The sequence below is a fragment of the Diplotaxodon limnothrissa genome, linkage group LG14 (genome assembly GCF_057381915.1).
Source record: "Diplotaxodon limnothrissa isolate DT_005_m linkage group LG14, D_limnothrissa_male_GT1.1, whole genome shotgun sequence".
Lineage (NCBI taxonomy): Eukaryota > Metazoa > Chordata > Actinopteri > Cichliformes > Cichlidae > Diplotaxodon > Diplotaxodon limnothrissa.
In genome coordinates this window covers 722,062-740,478 of record NC_140609.1, presented here as the reverse complement: position 1 = coordinate 740,478, position 18,417 = coordinate 722,062, and the positions used below count along the sequence as shown (strand labels likewise).

General features: G+C 47.1%; 2 protein-coding genes across 2 annotated transcripts in view; one reads left to right on the top strand and one right to left on the bottom strand.

Annotated features, from left to right (window-relative positions):
- The window catches only part of a2m1 (alpha-2-macroglobulin 1), a 63,099-nt gene extending 57,315 nt beyond the window's left edge, over positions 1-5,784 (top strand). Inside the window, exons 29-36 of the mRNA XM_085371596.1 lie at positions 1,231-1,427; positions 1,512-1,727; positions 2,473-2,591; positions 2,684-2,774; positions 2,858-2,926; positions 3,574-3,679; positions 3,763-3,804; positions 5,228-5,784. Of these exons, the coding sequence (XP_085227722.1) occupies positions 1,231-1,427; positions 1,512-1,727; positions 2,473-2,591; positions 2,684-2,774; positions 2,858-2,926; positions 3,574-3,679; positions 3,763-3,804; positions 5,228-5,250 (863 nt within the window). The 3' untranslated portion in view covers positions 5,251-5,784. The remainder of the gene's footprint in view (positions 1-1,230; positions 1,428-1,511; positions 1,728-2,472; positions 2,592-2,683; positions 2,775-2,857; positions 2,927-3,573; positions 3,680-3,762; positions 3,805-5,227) is intronic.
- phldb1b (pleckstrin homology-like domain, family B, member 1b) overlaps positions 5,029-18,417 on the bottom strand; it is a 102,390-nt gene continuing 89,001 nt past the window's right edge. Inside the window, 6 exon segments of the mRNA XM_085371597.1 lie at positions 5,029-9,162; positions 11,008-11,093; positions 12,525-12,744; positions 13,611-13,757; positions 14,400-14,490; positions 15,375-15,717. Coding sequence (XP_085227723.1) covers positions 9,022-9,162; positions 11,008-11,093; positions 12,525-12,744; positions 13,611-13,757; positions 14,400-14,490; positions 15,375-15,717 — 1,028 coding nt within the window. The 3' untranslated portion in view covers positions 5,029-9,021.

Sequence of the window (18,417 nt, the reverse complement as noted above, 5' to 3'; positions counted from 1 at the left end):
ATCATTAGCTTACAGCTTTAAGTGTTTAAGGTCTGTGCTAACTAAAAATAAAGACAAGATGATAGTTTATTAAAGTTTAATGAAATCTGCAGATTGTTTCGGTGAAGTTTAATAAACTCCTTGCTATCTAAAATATAACAGGACACCGGAGTAAATTCTGGAGCATCTCACACTTCTGATAATCAGCTGTCTGCTTGATGTTTATTCAGCTGTGTAAAAACTTTAATCTCAGCCAAACAGATTTACTCAGGAACAAATAAAATACTGAAAAAAGCCAAACAACAACATTTTTAAGTTATCTAAGTGACTTATATATATGTTTAACCTGACTAGCGAAAGACGGCGGTGGGTTTGAAAACGATTAGCCGGGAGTCCGGTGTTCTCACGGCTCTAGTGACCTAGCCCCCGGCTAGCTATCGAGCTAGTGGGTAACAGACGTCTCCGAAAACGTCGGAGCGCTTTTGAAAATATGTGGTGTCTTGATAAACTGAGCCGATATTTGAGGTTTACACAGCTACATTCTCACCTGAAAATATGTTAAACGTTTATTTTGTGACCCAGAAAGAATAATAAGAGTAATATTAAAACTAACTAGCTGCCGCCATTGTTGGAAACTGAGCTGGGCCGCGCTATGAATTCTGGGACACAGCTGCTTCTTCTTCTGTGGTGTTTAACGGCAGCTGGCATCCTTGTACATGCAGTGCTGCCATCTTCTGTTTCGGTCCGTTATTACACTCTCAAATCCTGCTATTATTCCTGCGTCTTTTGGGATCTTACAAAGCTTCAAACGACACGTCGACTATTAAATCAGTCGTCGACGATTTTGATAGTCGACGTAATCGTCATAAGTCGTGGCAGCCCTAGAAAATACTAACACCTCCAACCTTGTATTAGAAAGGAAAGGCTGTGTTTCTTGAGACATAGTGTGACTGAGCTTTTGTAGATACATTTAGGTGTCATCTGCATAATCGTGAAAGTCTTAAATAGGAGCAGGAACTTGCAGAAACCAGCTTCACCCTAACAGGTTCCTCTTTGGTTCATTGTCACATCTAATCAGACTTTACAAATGTCCGATCCAAAACGAATGCACCGTGGGGTTAGGTTCATTGGTGATGAGTGCCAATGTGGTTGTCTGTTTGTGTGTGTGAGCCGTGTGACAGATGGCGTGCGTACACTGGGATATCTGCAGACGTGTCCTTTATTTGGTCCTTTATTTGTCCTGGCTGGCAGGAGGCACCCGTCACTGGAAGAGAGCAGGGGCTTCTGGGAAAGGCCTGGACTCTCTGGAGGTGGAGATGACCTCCTACGTGCTGCTGGCTCTGCTGTCCGGTCCCTCCATGCCAGGCTTTGACTTGGAGTACTCTTCTGCCATTGTGCGCTGGCTCACTCAGCAGCAGAACCCCTTTGGCGGTTTCTCTTCCACACAGGTCAGTTAGACCACGTTTAACCTTAAAGGAGGGTGAACTCTGAACCTGTGCTAACAACATTTCTAATCCGTCTGTGGCCCCCAGGACACAGTAGTGGCCCTTCAAGCGTTGGCGAAGTATGGTGCTGCCACCTACAGTTCAGAGGTGGGCACTACAGTGACACTGACCTCTTTAGGAGGCTTGAACAAAGAGTTCACCGTGAATCAGGACAACAGGCTGCTGTACCAGGAGAAGAAGCTGAGCGAGGTCCCAGGAGAGTACACGATCAGAGCCGAGGGACAGAACTGCGTACTGACACAGGTACCACACAGATACGTGTGCAGCACACCAAGTACAGAAGTATTTAGTTTTTTAAACAGAGACAAGCAGCTGGAACCATTGTGACAGCTTCCAGCTAAACACACTGTTCATGGTGCTGGCATGACCTGGCATGACCTGGCATGACCTGGCATGACCTGGTATGACGGCAGACGAATGACTCCAAGCGTTCCTTCTGAGTGTTGTAGTGTGGACAAAGTCTCTGAAACTTTCCTGGTTACAACAGTACATAAGATAACCTACAGCTCTGGAGTATGTGTGAAAGCAGGCCTTTGTTAGTGTGTGTTGCACCTGAACAATGTACTTGTACATGTTCAGTGTTCCCAAACGTAAAGCAGGAGGAGCCCAGTATGAACTGGTACATGTCCACTGAGCTCAAATTGGAGAAAACACAGTGAGGTGATCGGTAGATGGGAAGAACAATATTTATTGTTCTAAAAGTATTTTAGCGACTAGTTGTTGATGACGCGACAGCCACGGTCCTTAGTAAAGGCAAGAAACGCCACTGAAGCCTCCACCTGCGGCTGGTGCAGCAGATGGAGACTGGGATGAAGGTAAACATCCAGGCTCAGGTGGAGGAGGGCCGCCGTCAGACTACCAGCGAGATTTAAAGACGTCTGATTGGTAAAAGCTTCCTTTGCAGTGTGTTAATGCGTGACGTGAAGCGTCTGATCTGCTAGTGCTGCCGTGCCGCTCGCCACAGCCTGACTTTGCTGTGTCTCTGCAGATCTCCATGTTTTACAACATCCCCCCTCCTGCAGACTTCTCTGCCTTCAACGTCTCTGCTAACACCATGGCCAAGTGTAACATCAGCAGGCCGCAGCTCATCCTTTTCGTGCATGTCAGGTACTCTGCATGTGTGTCTTGGGTATAATTATCTAAACCCCGAGACAACCTGAGAGCACATGAGGATCACAGCACTGTGTGACTTTTTGCAGGTACCAGGGGAGGAGAGAGGAGACCAACATGGTCATCGTCAACATCAAGCTCCTGTCTGGATACGTCCTGGATAAGAGCTCCCTCACACTGGTCAGTTGGCCCGCCGCAGGCGCTGCCAGTCCTGCCACATGGTGTTTGTCCTACAGACTAACTGTTGTGATATGCTGTGTTAGCTGCAGAAGGACCGCTCAGTGAAGCGCGTGGACGTGGAAGAAGGATTCATCAACATCTACTTAGACGGGGTAGGAAGCACGGCCGCTCTGTTTGTATAAAAGCTGGATGACCTCAAAGCATCATTCTCTCTAATGACCAGCAGGGGGCGACTCCCCCGGTTGCGTAAAGAAGTTTGTATAAAAAAACATGGCCGTGCTGCTTCTTTAACACTTTGCTGGTTCATGGCTTCCTGCACTTGGTTTGAATCTTATTGATACAACACGATGTTCATTTGTGTCATTTATACTCGCGTCACAGCTTTAGGGCCCGCCCACCTTTTAATTGACATGTCTCCCTCATCATGTGCCAAATCAAAGCACAAGAAAAGCAATCACAAGACAAAGTGCTGCGTAACAGTGTGTGTGACACGCTGGTGAAATGGTGCTCATAAGCAGGAGCTGGTTGTATTTTGACGTGATGCCCAGCACGCCGTACTGTGACCTCTGAGTTCAGGACGCAGTCAGCCGATGTCATCAGTAGGTAGAGAAAAACTAAACCTACGCAGGTCTTTCAGCCGTCTCTACATTTCTAACATCATTATTACCAAAATCATTTTAGCCACTGAGTCCTAATTATCATGATTACTTCAAGGGTTTCAGTTTGAACTTTTGTGGAAAGTCTTTGGTTTGCTGTAAGGAACATGAGACATGACAGCGGCTGTGAATGTTGTCTGCAGCTGAGGAAGGATGACATGCAGATCTACAGTGTGACACTCGAAGAGGATCAGCCTGTCAGGAACCTGAAACCAGCTGTGGTTAAAGTCTACGATTACTACCAGACGAGTAAGAACCGAAACTCGTGCAGATGCTTCTTTGGAGTTGCCGTCGTTCTGTTCGGTGCTGAAATGTTTTTGCTCTCATTTCAGGTGATGAGGCGGTCACCGACTACACGTCCTCCTGTGCAGAGAGTATGTAACACCTTCATTCACTGCGTCTTTTCATGCTTCAGTGTTTTGTGCAGGACTGACGCACAGACTCAGTTCAGTTTTATTTACAAAGCGCCAAATCAAAGCAGTAGTAGTACAATAATACAGAGAAACAAATCCCAACAATCGTGTTACATCCCTCTGACCAAACACTTGGCAACAGTGGGAAGGAAAAACTCCCTTTTAACAGGAAGTAACCTCCAGCAGAGGCAGGCTCAGGGAGGGGCACCAATCGGATGGGGGGTTGATCACGAGTAGATTAATGGCATCACATTCAACTTCAGCAGAACTGAAGCTGCTGATGGAGCTCATACAGATATTGATTGATTTTTCCTTGCTCTTTTCCATTTTAGGTCGACCTATTTGGCTCATTTTCAGTTTAATATTTCTATTTGTTGGCCCTATTAGAGTAGCTTTGCATAATTTTCAGTTCAAAATAATCCTAATTTATCTTACTGGGCCTTTGTTCAGCTCCCAGTTCTCCCCGTCAGGTTTCCTCTCAGCTTTCTTGTGATTGGCTGTAAATAGGTTTAATGCCAGGTAAGTTGGGCTTTTGTGCTCACAGCCAGAGAAATATGAGCAATGTGCCAAAAACTGCATGTCTGTTTATTTACACAGCGTCACATGACGCGAGCTGGTACAAGAACAGTGTCTGGTTTATCGCATCTTGTCAGCTGTGTGGGGGCTGAACTTTCACTGAGGTTTAACAATTAGGGGTGTGGCTGCTTTGATGGACAGGTGTATGATGTTAGCTCAGTAAATGTAAATGGACTGGTTCTTATTTAGCGCTTTTCTACTCTGAGCACTCAAAGCGCTCTATACAACTAACTCATTCACACAAGCACTTCTAAGCTCTTAAGGTGCTCCCTGTCCAACATTCATACACATTCACACTCGGATGGGTTAGTATCTTCCCACGGATATTTGGCATGCAGACTGGACCAGTCTGGGATCGAACCACTGACCTTCTGGTTAGTGGCTGATCTGCTCTGCCACACAAAACTTCAATCTAAAAATACAGCACTGTGTGCTGGACCATGACTCATTAAATTCACTCAAGTACAGCCACATCAGCACCATCAAGTATGTTTAATAAGATTAACTGACAAATAGGTCCTGCTGTATTTTATTATTACTCAGTTACTCAACAGATACTGGCAGATAATGTGTTTGCAGCTCTATCTGCTCTCTCTCTGTAAACCATGGATATCATAGTCTGTCTTCCATCTTCAGTGTACAGTCTGTAAATCTGAGGGCTGTAGAACAAATATGAATGTATAAAAGCCAACACTGGATCAGTGTTCATGTGGCCATGAAGAAACGATCCACACACTTCATTTGAATACAAAGTGAGTGGAAATGTTTGTGGCTGGTTTCCATGTAAATAACTGTGTTTTCTCTGCAGGTGACACCATCAATGAGCTGTAGAAGTGGTTTCCTGCAAACCTATGCTGGGACAGTTGGAAGGTTCACTGTCAAACTGTTGTTTTTTTTCCCCTTGCTTCCATTAAAATACACAAAAAGCAACTTTTTAGCCGTGTATTAAGAGTGACTCTATTTCATGTATTTTTAGTTTTTTCTCAGTGTTAGAGCTGTCATTATGATGGCTGTGTAACAAGCCCGTAATCAGTCAGCGTTAGCGTCCGTACAGCAGTTACTGGTCTGTCTCTCTCAACACTGGAACCTGCTGAAGTGGAGGAAGCAGCCAATCTGTGATAGTCGTTTAATAGAGCTGACACAATCCATACATGAAAATGACACGAGACATACAGGGTACCAATAACAGCATGGTCCGAGTACTAAGAGTGTGTATGAGTGTGTGTGTGACAGGAACCACTTTATGAAGAACACTAGAGTCTAGTGAGTGTGAGGTGGATTACTCGCTGATACATCTCTACCATACCATCTGAAATGTAACTGACAATAAAACTTCTAAAATGATACAAGTAAAAATTGTACTTCTTTCCATACAATACTGTTTGATTTCCATGTTTTCATTCAGGCATCGTCTTCACAGAATGACAGTGATGCGTGCACCTCCTGCTCTCCACAGACGGCATTTAACAGCCTCGCCAGTGTTGAATAGTTTGGTTTGCACGTCCTCGCTGTGCAGGGAAATAAAAGGCAAGTGGGTGGTAGGGACAGAGTATATTAAGGTCTTTTCACTAGTCTTATAATAAGTAAACATATCACTGTCTCAGGCACCACAACTATAAGTAATCATCACTATACCGACACATGAAACCAGCTCCGCATGCTCCTACAAATCAAAGTAGCACTGGAAACCTGCTGATCCCAAACCGACCACGGTGAGATGAGCCACACAAGGCGCTCCATCAAAGCCGAAGGTGCAAGATTGATTTATCCATCCTGGTGCAGGCAGCGGGCCACAGAAAGAGACTGAGCAGGTTTTAGTTTTAAGACAGATGTTCATAATGGAACCAAGGAATCAGCCCATCGCTCCATCGCAGGGGAAATGAGTACGTAATGAAAGAAGAGCCGTCTGTCCGCATGGACAACAAAATCAAATGCCTTGAAACAACTAAATATTGAAAGCAGCGGTACTGCAGTGTAAAAAGCTGTACTCGTTATGACCCATAAAAATGGAACTGTGCCGATTTCAAATGAAAACAAACGAGCTACATAAATGAGCCGGAGGCCACGACGTGTAGCTTCTGGAGTGTAACATGAGAGAATGCAGTGGAGTATAAATACTTCTAACTTGTACTTCAGTACAGCAACTCACTTGATTTTTTTAATTAAACTGGTGAATTCCACCTTAAATCTGCATACAGCTGCTTTCATTCTTTTTATTGTTATCAAGTCTCTCTGTGCCGCTCCCTGATCCTGGATCTACTGAAGTCCTCTTCCTGTTAAAAGGGAGTTCTTCCTCCCTGCAGTCACCAAACGCTGGGATTGTTGGGATTCTCACTCCACTTTGGAACAGATGACTTAATTGATGCTACGTCGAAATAAATATTGAATTAAACTGGTTGAAAGAAAAATAAAACACTTTGTCCAATAGTGTGGTAGCTGATCCCCACCGCTCAGGGTGGTGCCACACCCCCGTGGTGAAGCTCAGAAACAAAGTCAATGCATTCATATAACTGGAGAGGCTGTGCTCTACTCACAGACACGGCATCGACAACAATAACAACAACAACATAGTCAAGGCACAGTTCTGAATTGCATCAGTCCATAGTGTTGTGTGGTCCTGTGTTGGTGCCATCTGGTAGCTGTTGCTTAGGCTGGCAGTGGTGATGGCTGCTTCCCAGCAGTCATATCAGGTTAGCTAAAGGCTACTTGGCAAACAGAAGATTTACCACTTTGTGCACACAAAGAGATGCAGTTTGCACCTAGAGTTGGCAAAATGACAGCTTGATACAGACACAGTGAGATTCCTGTTCAACATATTCAACAAGTGCACTGAGAACGTGGCAGCTTTGGTGAGACCAGTGTAGCGGTCAATCTCTGAGACTCGAGGTCCCCCAGTGAATGTGATGGACTGACCGCTTCTTCATTACGCAATTAATAATTTAGGAAAGTAGAGACTGTGGATAGCTGATGATGAGGCTTGTTGCCCCTGGCTTACAACAGCACATGGAAAACTTTCAGGGAAAGTCCAGTTTCAAAGCTGTCAAAGGACCGATGAGCGTCTGGATTATGAACGCTTTCTTAAAGAGGACCCATCTCTCTCTGCTTTCAGTTCATCTTCAGTTGGGCAACTTTAGAGCCCCTCGGTTCACCCTCGGTTTCAGCATCCGTCTCTCGAGACCCCCTCCCCTCCCTGAAAGCCCACTACCATTGATTGCAGAACGTCAGGAAGCCTACCACGGGGCAGCGTCCAGTGTTTATGTAACGCCTGTTATGCTCGGGCTTCTTGTGCCTAGAGCAGATGACTGATTGACAAGTCGATCAGTTTGTTATGACGCCGCAAAACTGATTGAAATAATGACTGAATGTATACAAGATGTAACTGTGTACATGAACATGAAGATACAGAAGGCCGGGTCCTCTTTAAGAGGGTTAGGGTTAGCTCAGACTAGCAAAAAGACTGGAAGCAAAGGGACAGAGCTAGCTAGAAAGCGAGACTTTTAAGCTAGCAGCTTGTCTCTTTTTTAGCTTGCTAAGAAAGTTAGCTAGCTTCAGCTAAATACAAAACACAGAGAACCAACAAGATAAAGCAAAGGAAATGACCAGTTTACTATGAAGACTGAGTGGGACAGCCAATGAGATGTACTAAAACCACGACTGGTTTTTACACACATAGCCAGGCTAACATTTCTCAGGGCTTCCAGTCTTCACGCTAAGCTAACGCTGTTGTGGCATTAGCTACATGTTTTAGTCTCTCACCAGCTCTTGCTAGCTTTGATACACAGTACTGTGTATTGTACTACATTAACTGAAATGCACCAAATCCTGCACAAAGCCTGGTCAACAAGCAACTTGAATACTGACACCTTCCCAACCCTCCACGGGGCAAACTGCTGTGAGAACTGCAGAGTGAACTCGTGAGCGGCTCAAAGTCTAACATCACTTCCAGTTACTTTGGTAAGCCTGTGTGTGGAGATAGGAACAGGGTGGAGCCGTGGGTGTAGCTGTGGATGCTGATTGGCTTAGTGTGATTGGCTCATTGTCTTCAGTGTGAAGCTGAAACGCGCTCCTCTGTGTTTCGCCGTTACAAACGTCCTCTCCAGCTCCGGCTCACTCAGGGGTTACAGTATTTCTCAGGTTACACATTGGAAATGAGATTTTTTTTCAAATATTTCTAAAAATGATTACAGGATTCGATTGAACTATTCCTGTCTAACAAAGTCATGAAAGGAAAACACATTGGCATCGTGTGATTTGGCAATTTTCTCTACAAGTAAAAAAGAAATAAAGGAACAAAAAATACAAAAGTTCAACAAACAGTTAACTATAAGATCTCCATTTGGCAATATAGAAAGGCTTTGTAATAAAGTCTTTGACAGGTTTACATTTGGTTTATATACAGACGTGTGTGCGTGCGCACGTTTCCTCCCTTTTTAAATCCAGACAGAATCACATAGAGTGGAGGTGGAAACAAGTACACGGTCAAATCAAAGATGTTAGATTCAAAAGTAAAACAGGAAGGCGAGCCGTCGGAGGACAGGAAACAGGAAGAGTCTGTGATGGGAGCGTCCCCGCCAAAGCCGCCGGCTTGTCCCAGCGCTCTTCTTAGTTCAGGAACTGCGTGTACCCCTCCGCTCCCGTGACGATCACGTCCATCCAGATCCTCATGGCCTCGGCCGACGGGGCCACCACGTAATAGAGGCGGTCGTGGGTCTTGACGCAGAAGGTCAGCGAGGGGTTGGGGCTCTGGAGGACACCGGGACAAAAAACAAGAGAGACGGGAAATGTCCAGTTAACAAAGAGCTAACCATCAGCATGCAGCGAGTCACCGCTGCTCTCAAGGCTCCTTCAGGTCTCTTCTGTAAGGTCCAACGACCGATTCAGGTTTATGCAACATCACTGTATGTTTTTATTGGACTGGATTTGTACCTCATTTCTGCCTCAAAAGAAGACGCCAAACACAGAACAAAGCTATTTAAACGCAGCACGACCCTCAGGTGGACGGATGCTGAGGGTACAGACAGGGAACAGAATTTGGTACAGACAAGAGCAGACCAGGACACAGGAGGCGGGAGCATGATGGCTCCCCTAACAGGTTTTCTTCCTGTTAAAGGGAAGCTCTTCCTTCCCACTGTCACAGAGTGCGTGCTGCTCGCCTGATTGTTGGGGTTTCTCTGCCACGAGCCATCACTGACGATCAGCTACTGTGCAGTGCAGCTCGACCCACGTGTCTCGCTCTGGTGCTGAGCTCATTTCCTGTACGAGCTTCAGAACCAGCAGCTGTTGGGTTACGCGCTGTAGGCTCTCTTTTTCTTTTAAACACCAAACGAGTGCCTGTCCGTTGACTGAGCTGCCAGAATCCCTCGCTCTGTGTAGCCAAAAAGCCTCTCCTAGGAGCTGGGAAGAAGACCCGCAGGACCGAGCCGAGCAGGTGGAGCAGCATGGTGGAGGTGGGTTGCAGAGCAGCTTGCAGTTGCACAGCTTAAATGAAACACTCATTATGTTGAGGCACTCGGACTGTGGGCCGAGGCTGTGATGCTACACGGGCAAAAAAACTGTTTGCCAGCATTAGAGCCGTCTAACATCAGCTCCACACCAACAATCCAGTGTTTCCAAACAGCTGCTACGTATAGCTATTTAAAATCCACTCGTTCCTGCCCGGCTGCTCGGCTTGGCCAATTTGGTGATTTTTGTAACTTCCCAGTTGGAACACCGAGTGCCCTCTGGTGGACAAACTAGGCAACACCAACACTCATAACATTTCCCCGTCTCTACTTTCCCCCGTGGGCCAAAATAAATGCAGATACTGACAGATGGGCCAATGGATCAGCTAACACATCCATGTCAGATGAAAAGTCTCCACACACTTCAGGCACCTTTGGTTCCACACTGACACTAAAGATAATGCAGGGTAAGAGAAACACATGAAGTATGCTGTTAGTTTACTATTAAAATACTAATAAATTGCTGTTAATTAAAACAGACCCACGTTCTCCTTCTGACATGGTAACATCAGCTCTTTGTGCCGCTGCTAAGAGCAGCAGACTCTAAAGTTTCCCTCTGTAACGCCACATTGGAAGTGACAAGTCGAATCAAAGTTCCAGAGTCGATCAGAGCCCCGCAGTCAGAGCGTGGTGTACTGCGACAGCCCGTCAAACACAGCAGCTCGGCTTTATGTCGCAGATAAATAAAGTGACAAGATGTGGAGGCTCAAGACGAGCAGCAAGAAACATGAGCGGAGAGACACCTACGGCTGCGTCAGGCGTTTGTGAACAGAGGAATCAGACACTCACAGGCAGCACTTCTTAATAAATACAGCCTGGATGTATTCTGTGAAGCATATGAATGAGGAAGCGCTCGAAACACTCCACTGGTCTGTACTGGGATCACTGGGACAGACACAGGGAAGGATTAGTTAGGGTGCGACTCTGTCACTGAGGGTGTCAGCACAATAGAACTACATCCCCCGGCGCACACGGCGGCCGAGGTCAGGCGGGCGAGCACAAAGCGAGGATGCACATGCTGCTTATGTTCAGTGTGACAGGAGGAGGAGACGTGAAGGAAAGAAGGATGAGACTTAAAGATTTGTACCTTAGTGGCGCTGCGCAGGTGATCGTAGTAAACCTCCTCTATCGCCTGGAAGTAGATCACTCCCTTCAGCTTGGTCTCGTGTTTGTCTGCAGGACAGAAATGAGGCTTTGGTCAGAAACTCAAACGTTTGCACTTTCCCAGGCTGGCACGGAGGACAGGGAAGACCCACGGCACGCTGAAAGGGATCAAACTTTGACCAGAGTACAATTAGAGTGATGGATGGAAAAGGACAAGCACGGTGCCCCCCCCACCTCTGTTTTTAAGCCAGTGGTGCTCTCATTGTATTTTCACACTTGACTGCATTCTTACGCTACTCTGGTACATGGTTGCAGTTTGTTTCATCAGCCACTGCAGAACTGCAGTCAGGAACCGGTGGGGAACTCAACAGCCCCTCTCTACCTCCAGGCACAAACACTCCACGAGCCAACTTAAAGAGTAGTAGGTAGAGACGCCGCGCTTCATTTCGAGGAACGGCGCTTTGCCTTTAACGCGCTGCTATTATCTGCTAACGACCTCTTTAGCATTCAAACAGCCCTGCATTTGCATCTCATCAGGCTGCATCTAAACTAGCCAACGACCCGCTGCTGCTGCTGCTGGAGGCTGGTTAATGCGAATTAGCGTCACTTGTGACTTCTGCACGTCACCTCTAGTTAAATGCTGTTCAAGGTCAAGAGAAGAGGGCGAGAGGTGCATCTCAATCAGCTCCTCAGAGAGCGTGGCGCCGAGTGCATTTTAACTACTGCCAAAGTAATCTCCGTACACCTCCTCGCCCTGGCTCGCTTTCAACAAGGTACGCTTTAAGCAGCTTTAAGCGGAACCTTCTGAGCACTTCAAAGGCCGTCAGCGAGCGTCCCCGAGCTCGCCGCTCAAATGACACCAGCCTGCAAGGTGCACGCAGATCTGCTCCAAGCCTGGAGGACGCATGCTCTGCTCTCACTCGTTGCTGCTCTCACTCACAGCGTTGCTGCTTCGCTCTGCTTTCCACATCATCTCAGTTTCCACTGGTGACTGAACATGAAAATCATCCAGAAGAGCTGAGAGTGAAACGCAGGCGGAGGTTATTTTGTCACCGTGTTAGGTTTGTGCTTTCAGCATCACTGAGGACACAAACATCCATCCCCTCGGACTGAGTGATGAAAGCTTCAGAGCACTTACACTGAAGAACCCAGACACATCAGGGGTTTGTTTCCCTACAGAGCGCTTTTCCACAGGCAGGTGCGCTCTCAGGGTCGGGGCCACGTTAGGTACCGCGAGTTGAGCCTCAGGTGTGAAGTTTATGGTTTCCCTGGGTCTTTTCCCGTGTGTCATACAGAAATCTTCTTTTTTTGGTTTTATTCTGTTGTATTTAAAGGCCGGTGCATGAAAATACTGTCAGACACAAACCGACTGATGTAAAACAGGTTGCTGCTGCAGAGGCCCCCTTCTTCTGTTCATTTGACTTTGTCAGGTGTTAAACTGGGACAGACAGACAAAGAGCGCCACGCTAACACAGCAGACGCGGACACCTCGGCTCTTACCAACATAGTAGGAGAACGTCCTTTTGAGGCGGTCGAACACGAACCAGCGTTTCTTCCACGACTTGATCTTGCCTCCCATCTTCACCAGGTAGCCCTTGCACATCTTCTCGGTGAGGATGACGTGATAGCACGTCTCCACGCTGTGACCTGACGACTCGATGTGCGAGCGCAGATCAAACTCCTCCTTCCTGATGGGCAGGTAGCGAGTCATAGGACGGGCCTGCGTGGACAGACATGGGCAGAGGAGTCACTGATACGGACGATGCAGACGCAGAACCTGCTGCAGGTCTGAGGATGCAGACATGAACACATAAAAACACAGTAAGACAGAAACGTCTCTGCACCAAGCTGCCAGTCACAGTCTGATCAACAACCTTCTTAACCTCCTCCACCTGTCTGTGGACGGCCTGATAACGAGGCGCCCACATCAGGCATAAATCACACGCTTCATTTTCAAAGTCAGGTTTATGCCACATGTTTTAATGTCTATGAAAATGCAGAAGGTTACTCATCGTGCACTCTTTGCCTGGCTGCAGCTGGTCTCTGTGCCACAAAGACCAGCTGCTGCTCACGCAGGACAGATGTTGAATAAAGGACTTAACCCTGTTTGGTCACTCGTGTGCGCTCCACGATCCTTCAACCATTATTCTGACACAGTATGAAAAACGACATTTAAAAGCAAAGGCTGCTCCGTCACAGTGGGAAACATCAGCAGGTCACTCTGATGTTTCCGACCATGAAGCTGAACCTGGTGCTTTCACAGGCTCACCTGTGGAGACCTTTCACGTCTTTACAGACTTTTAGCATTTTGTGTTAACATGGATTCAACTGTTGGCGAGCTGTTGGCACACGGCGGTAAAGAACAAGCTTTAAATGTTGGAGCACGCGTTCACGTTTGTGTTGCATGTCGATGGACAGTATTTATGGCCACACAGGGTTTACATCATAAATGCACGTGGGGTGGTTTTGTTACGAGCACGGCCATATTTATGTGCCGCCAGCCGTCCGTGGCGCCGCCACACCCGCCCGTTGAGTCACTTTGCACGTTTCCGCCACACGGACTCGATTACATCTGCTTTCACTGACCTGAGAGAAGTTCTTGGCCCTCATCTTGACTTCCTTCTCCACCAGCTGCTGCCGGTGGAAAGTTTCATCCTGCAGCCTCTTCTCGGCCTCCTCCCTCCTCCGCCTCTCCTCCTCGAGCATCTGCCGGCGAGCCAGGCTCTCCCGTTCCTAGCGGACAGCGCTTTCATTAAATATTTTTTTTGATCTGTGGAAGGGTTTGGCAGAGCGCACATGTTCGCTCTTCATACATTTATGTACAGGGTGTCCTGCTGGGAGCTGCCCACAACCTGGAGCTGCTGACCACCGCGCAGCTTCCATTCTTTAAACACAAAACTCTGATATTTGGAGGCGTAATGATCGGCAGACACACACAATGCATCGACGCAAACACTGCAGTACTACGACTGCGTGGAAGCCGTTTGGAGGGTGAGAAACAAAGGCGCTCACTGTTTTGCTCTGTGTGAGATTTCCTAATTGGATGGGGCTCGCAGTCAGACTCGGTGAGAGCAGAAGATAATGGATGGGATCATCTGAGGTGCTTCATCGAGGCACAAAAACAAAATGTAAGATAAGATAAGATAAGATAGAACTTTATTAATCCCTCGGGTGGGTTCCTCTGGGAAATTCGATGTGCAAAGTCCAATAAAATAATTAGCAGCTCTGCGCTGCTGTCAGGAACTTTTGATTTTTTTAAGAAATGCGAGTTCAATTCAGCGTTATCGACGGGGGCGCTGCGAGAACTCATCGCTCAGCGAGTATGGATTCGGGACAATCAGCTAACGCTGCAGCACTTGCGACGCTGCTTCTTACCCGCGATTCGATAAGTCTGGCTTTCTCCAGCTGCGCCTCCTTCAGCATCTTCTCCATCTCCTCGATCTTCAGGGCGTCCACACCTCCGACGCTGCCATCAAACACGACATTAGTTACTACACAAAGTCTCACAGCAATAAGTCGACAAATACAAAATAAAAGCATCTAAAGCCCAAGAAAGACATGAAAACGCTTAATGAGGTCACGCTGCAGCATTAATCACGTCAGTGGAACGATCCTCTCCATCACAGCTTCAATCCCATTAAACTCTTCATAATGTGAGCAAACCAGTGTGAGCACGCTGTGCTGAGGACTGTTGCAGTGCAGCTCGACCACACTCAAAGATGGCCTGCAAACTAGCCCACTGTGGACAAAGACTCACAGGGGGAGTCTGAAGATTAGCAGCCCACTGTGTGTGTGTGTGTGTGTCTCAATTTAGCATTTCAATCAAGCTTTATCTACTCAGCGCCAAATCACAACAACAGTCGCCTCAAGGTGCTTTATATTGTACAGTAGACCCTACAATAACACATACAGAGAAAACCCAACAATCACATGACCCCCTATGAGCAGCACTTTGGCGACAGTGGGAAGGAAAAACTCCCTTTTAACAGGAAGAAACCTCCAGCAGAACCAGGCTCAGGGAGGGGCGGGGCCATCTGCTGACAAAGCCACGCCGTGGATATGCTCACATTTTTGTAACAATAACTTTCATTTCAAAAAATAACCAGAAGCATGAAGAATGCTTTTTATTATCGCACAGATCTGGAGGCAGCTGTGTTCAGTGGAACAGATGTGAGGAACCAGCCGAAACATGTTCACCAACGACATCAGACGTGATGGTGCAGCTGGTGTGTCAGGAGCTGGCGTCTGAACACTGAACCAGGCCACGGCCAACAAACCCAGAGTGTGTTCATATCAGCTACACACAAACATTAACATAGAACCCCATAATCCACTGTGTGTGCGTCATACCCGCTCATGTTGTCAGGCGAGCAGGCCGAGTTGTTCCCGGTGGACACGCTGGTGTCCATGCTGTCCGAGCTCTCCAGGCTCAGGGTGTCGTACGGCTGCTCCCCGGCCGACGGGGGCTGATGGTGCAGGATGGAGTGGTGAACCAGAGGAGGGGGGCCCAAGGAAGTGTGGCTCAGCGCGGGGCTGTAGGCCATGATGGGTGAGTAGGAGGGAGACGGGGAGGACGAGGTTACGAGGTGGGGCTGGGAGCCGTGGAGGGCCTCCCACTGGCACTGAGCCTCCGCTGCTGCTCTTTGCTTGAGCTCGGCCAGACGGCGGCGCTGCTCTTCGATCACCTGCTGACCTGGAGGGGGGAGGGGGACACGGTGAGCGTTTGAGGTCTGCAGACGGAACAATGACTCGAGTGCGAGCAGGCCCGTTTGTTCCTGCAGAAAACAAAGAGCTGGCTGTGAAGGACATCATCACTCAACACGTAAAGGAGACTAGCACCAGCCCACAACCTGCAACACCAGATTCATGCACCACACATACAAGTATGTGCTCTCTCAGTAATAACAAGCTTGAGGAAAACTACAAAAACCCACAAAGTTGAAGCAAAAGTGTCCGTCCAACATCCTACATTTGGAATGAAGCCGCTGCGCAGCTCGTAACACGTCTGGCTCCAAACCAGGAGCTCGCTGAACACTGAACATGCAAAATTGATTCTCCAGCAGCACGAAGGTTCATGGAAGATTGATGGAGGAAGAAAGAGGATTCAATGTTACAGACAAAGAAAAAGATGAAAAGAAAGAGGCGTTAATGACACACCAGAGAGGATGAAGAGGGAGGGGAGGGCTGGCTGGAGACAGGGTCTGAAACGAACCGCAGCCACGTGTCGAGTCCTGTTAAATGTTACCTTTGATGGATAAATCAACAGCAGCTAGCTGTCAGAGTGCCTCTCATTTGAGATCAGCCTCCAATTCTCTTCTTTGGACGCAGCCAGGCTGCTTCGTTTACGAGGCTAAAGCTCCATCTTTGCGTCCCCATCGGCAGACGCAGACAGCAGTACCTTTGTGACAAACAGCTGATTTCAGACCCTGCCTGTGATTTACAGAGAGCAGCTGAGCAAACGCAGACGGCGTCTGCGCAGCCGAACGCAGAGAGCGGGAGAAGTGTGCGACCCCTGGACGCGCTGCTCCATCTACCTGCTGAGCTTCCCTCTACGGCGCTCTGTCTGGAGGTCTGGGGCTCTGTGGTGCAGCAGTCACAGACACAACATAGGCAGACGTGAGAAAAGCTGACAAATGTGACCAGCTCCGCTTTGCAGCCCCGCAGCCGTGGGTGGCAGCCAGCCGAGCTACAAACACCAGACTGCTTTGCTCTGATCCATTTAGTCACACGGCACTGACGCATTAGGAGCACTGATGCCACACACACACACACACACACACAGACACAGACACACACACACACACACAGACACACACACACACAGACAGACACAGACACCCACACAGACACAGACACACACACACACACACACACACACACACACAGACACACACACACACAGACACACACACACACACAGACACAGACACACACACAGACACAGACACACACACACCCACACAGACACACACACACACACACACACACAGACACACACACACACAGACACAGACACACACACAGACACACACACACACACACACACACACACACACACACACACACAGACACAGACACACACACAGACACAGACACACACACACACACACACACACACAGCTGAGTGAGGAAAAGCTAGCTTACAAACAGCAAGTTAGCGAGAACCTGAGGAAGAAGCACAGACGCCTGGTACACACCAGGCTGTCTGCTGCTCACCAGCACAGCTACAGCTTACTTTTGATACGAGCTTATTTTCATATTATCATCAGTGTTAATATTATTAATGTTATCGTTATGTACTGTTATGCCGTGAGAGCACACTTGGAAAATATAAGACAAATACAAAACTAACGAGTCAGCATTAGGGCTGCTCGATTATGGCAAAAATGATAATCACGATTATTTTCACTGAAATTGAGATCACGATTATTTGACGATATTTATTTAACCCTTTAAGACCTACTATAGAACCAAGTCCACCAGAGCTTATATTATTTTTTTACATGCTGTAGTGCCATTTGTGGGAGCATTTCAAGTTGCTATACATCAATACAACTGTTATAGCCCATATTTTAATAATATGTATGCATTAAGTCCATAGTAATTACATAAATTGCAAAAAAGTGCAATAAACTACAAAAAAATTGAAAATCGCTTTTGTTTTGTTTACATATATTTCTACTTGGAGAAATTTAAGAGGTTTATCCCTCAAAACTTTAAATACAATAAAGTTGCAAAAAATAGTTTACAACAACAGGAAATTTATTTTGAGTGTCTTCATAGTTTTATTTTGGAGATACAGCAATTTTTATATACTGCAGGAAAAACAAAAAACAATCCTATGATGCAAATTTGCAAAGAAAACAGCAGGTGCATCATTTCACTGTGGGAAGTGTTACGAACAGCTGATGGATCGGCAAAGCGTGTTTCTGGAGTATTATGTTTTTGTTCCTGCAAGCGCTTTTTATGCAGTTTTTGCAAAGCTTTATGTGGAAGGAAACCGTGACCGAGGACAAGCTGATGGCATCAGATGTAAGTACAACTCCTCTGGTTTCATATGCAAAACAAATTATTGCGCTAGCTTACACGGTTCAGGTTCTACAGGGATTTAAAAATAGTTACACAACACGGAGCGTGCTGCTCTGACCGGCTTTAAAGGGTTAACAATGACTTTAAAAAATAATATAAAATAGTGTGCAACACCACTGAAGTTTTTTTACCTCTCTTTTCAACCAACGGCAGTCACTCTCCTCTCCAAATAACTTCTGCTTAGCTTTCCGAGCTTCCCTCGGGTCCTCTTAATCAGCGGTCTCCAACCTTTTTTGCGCCACGGACGGTTTATGCCCGACAATATTTTCACGGACCGGCCTTTAAGGTGTCGCGGATAAACGAG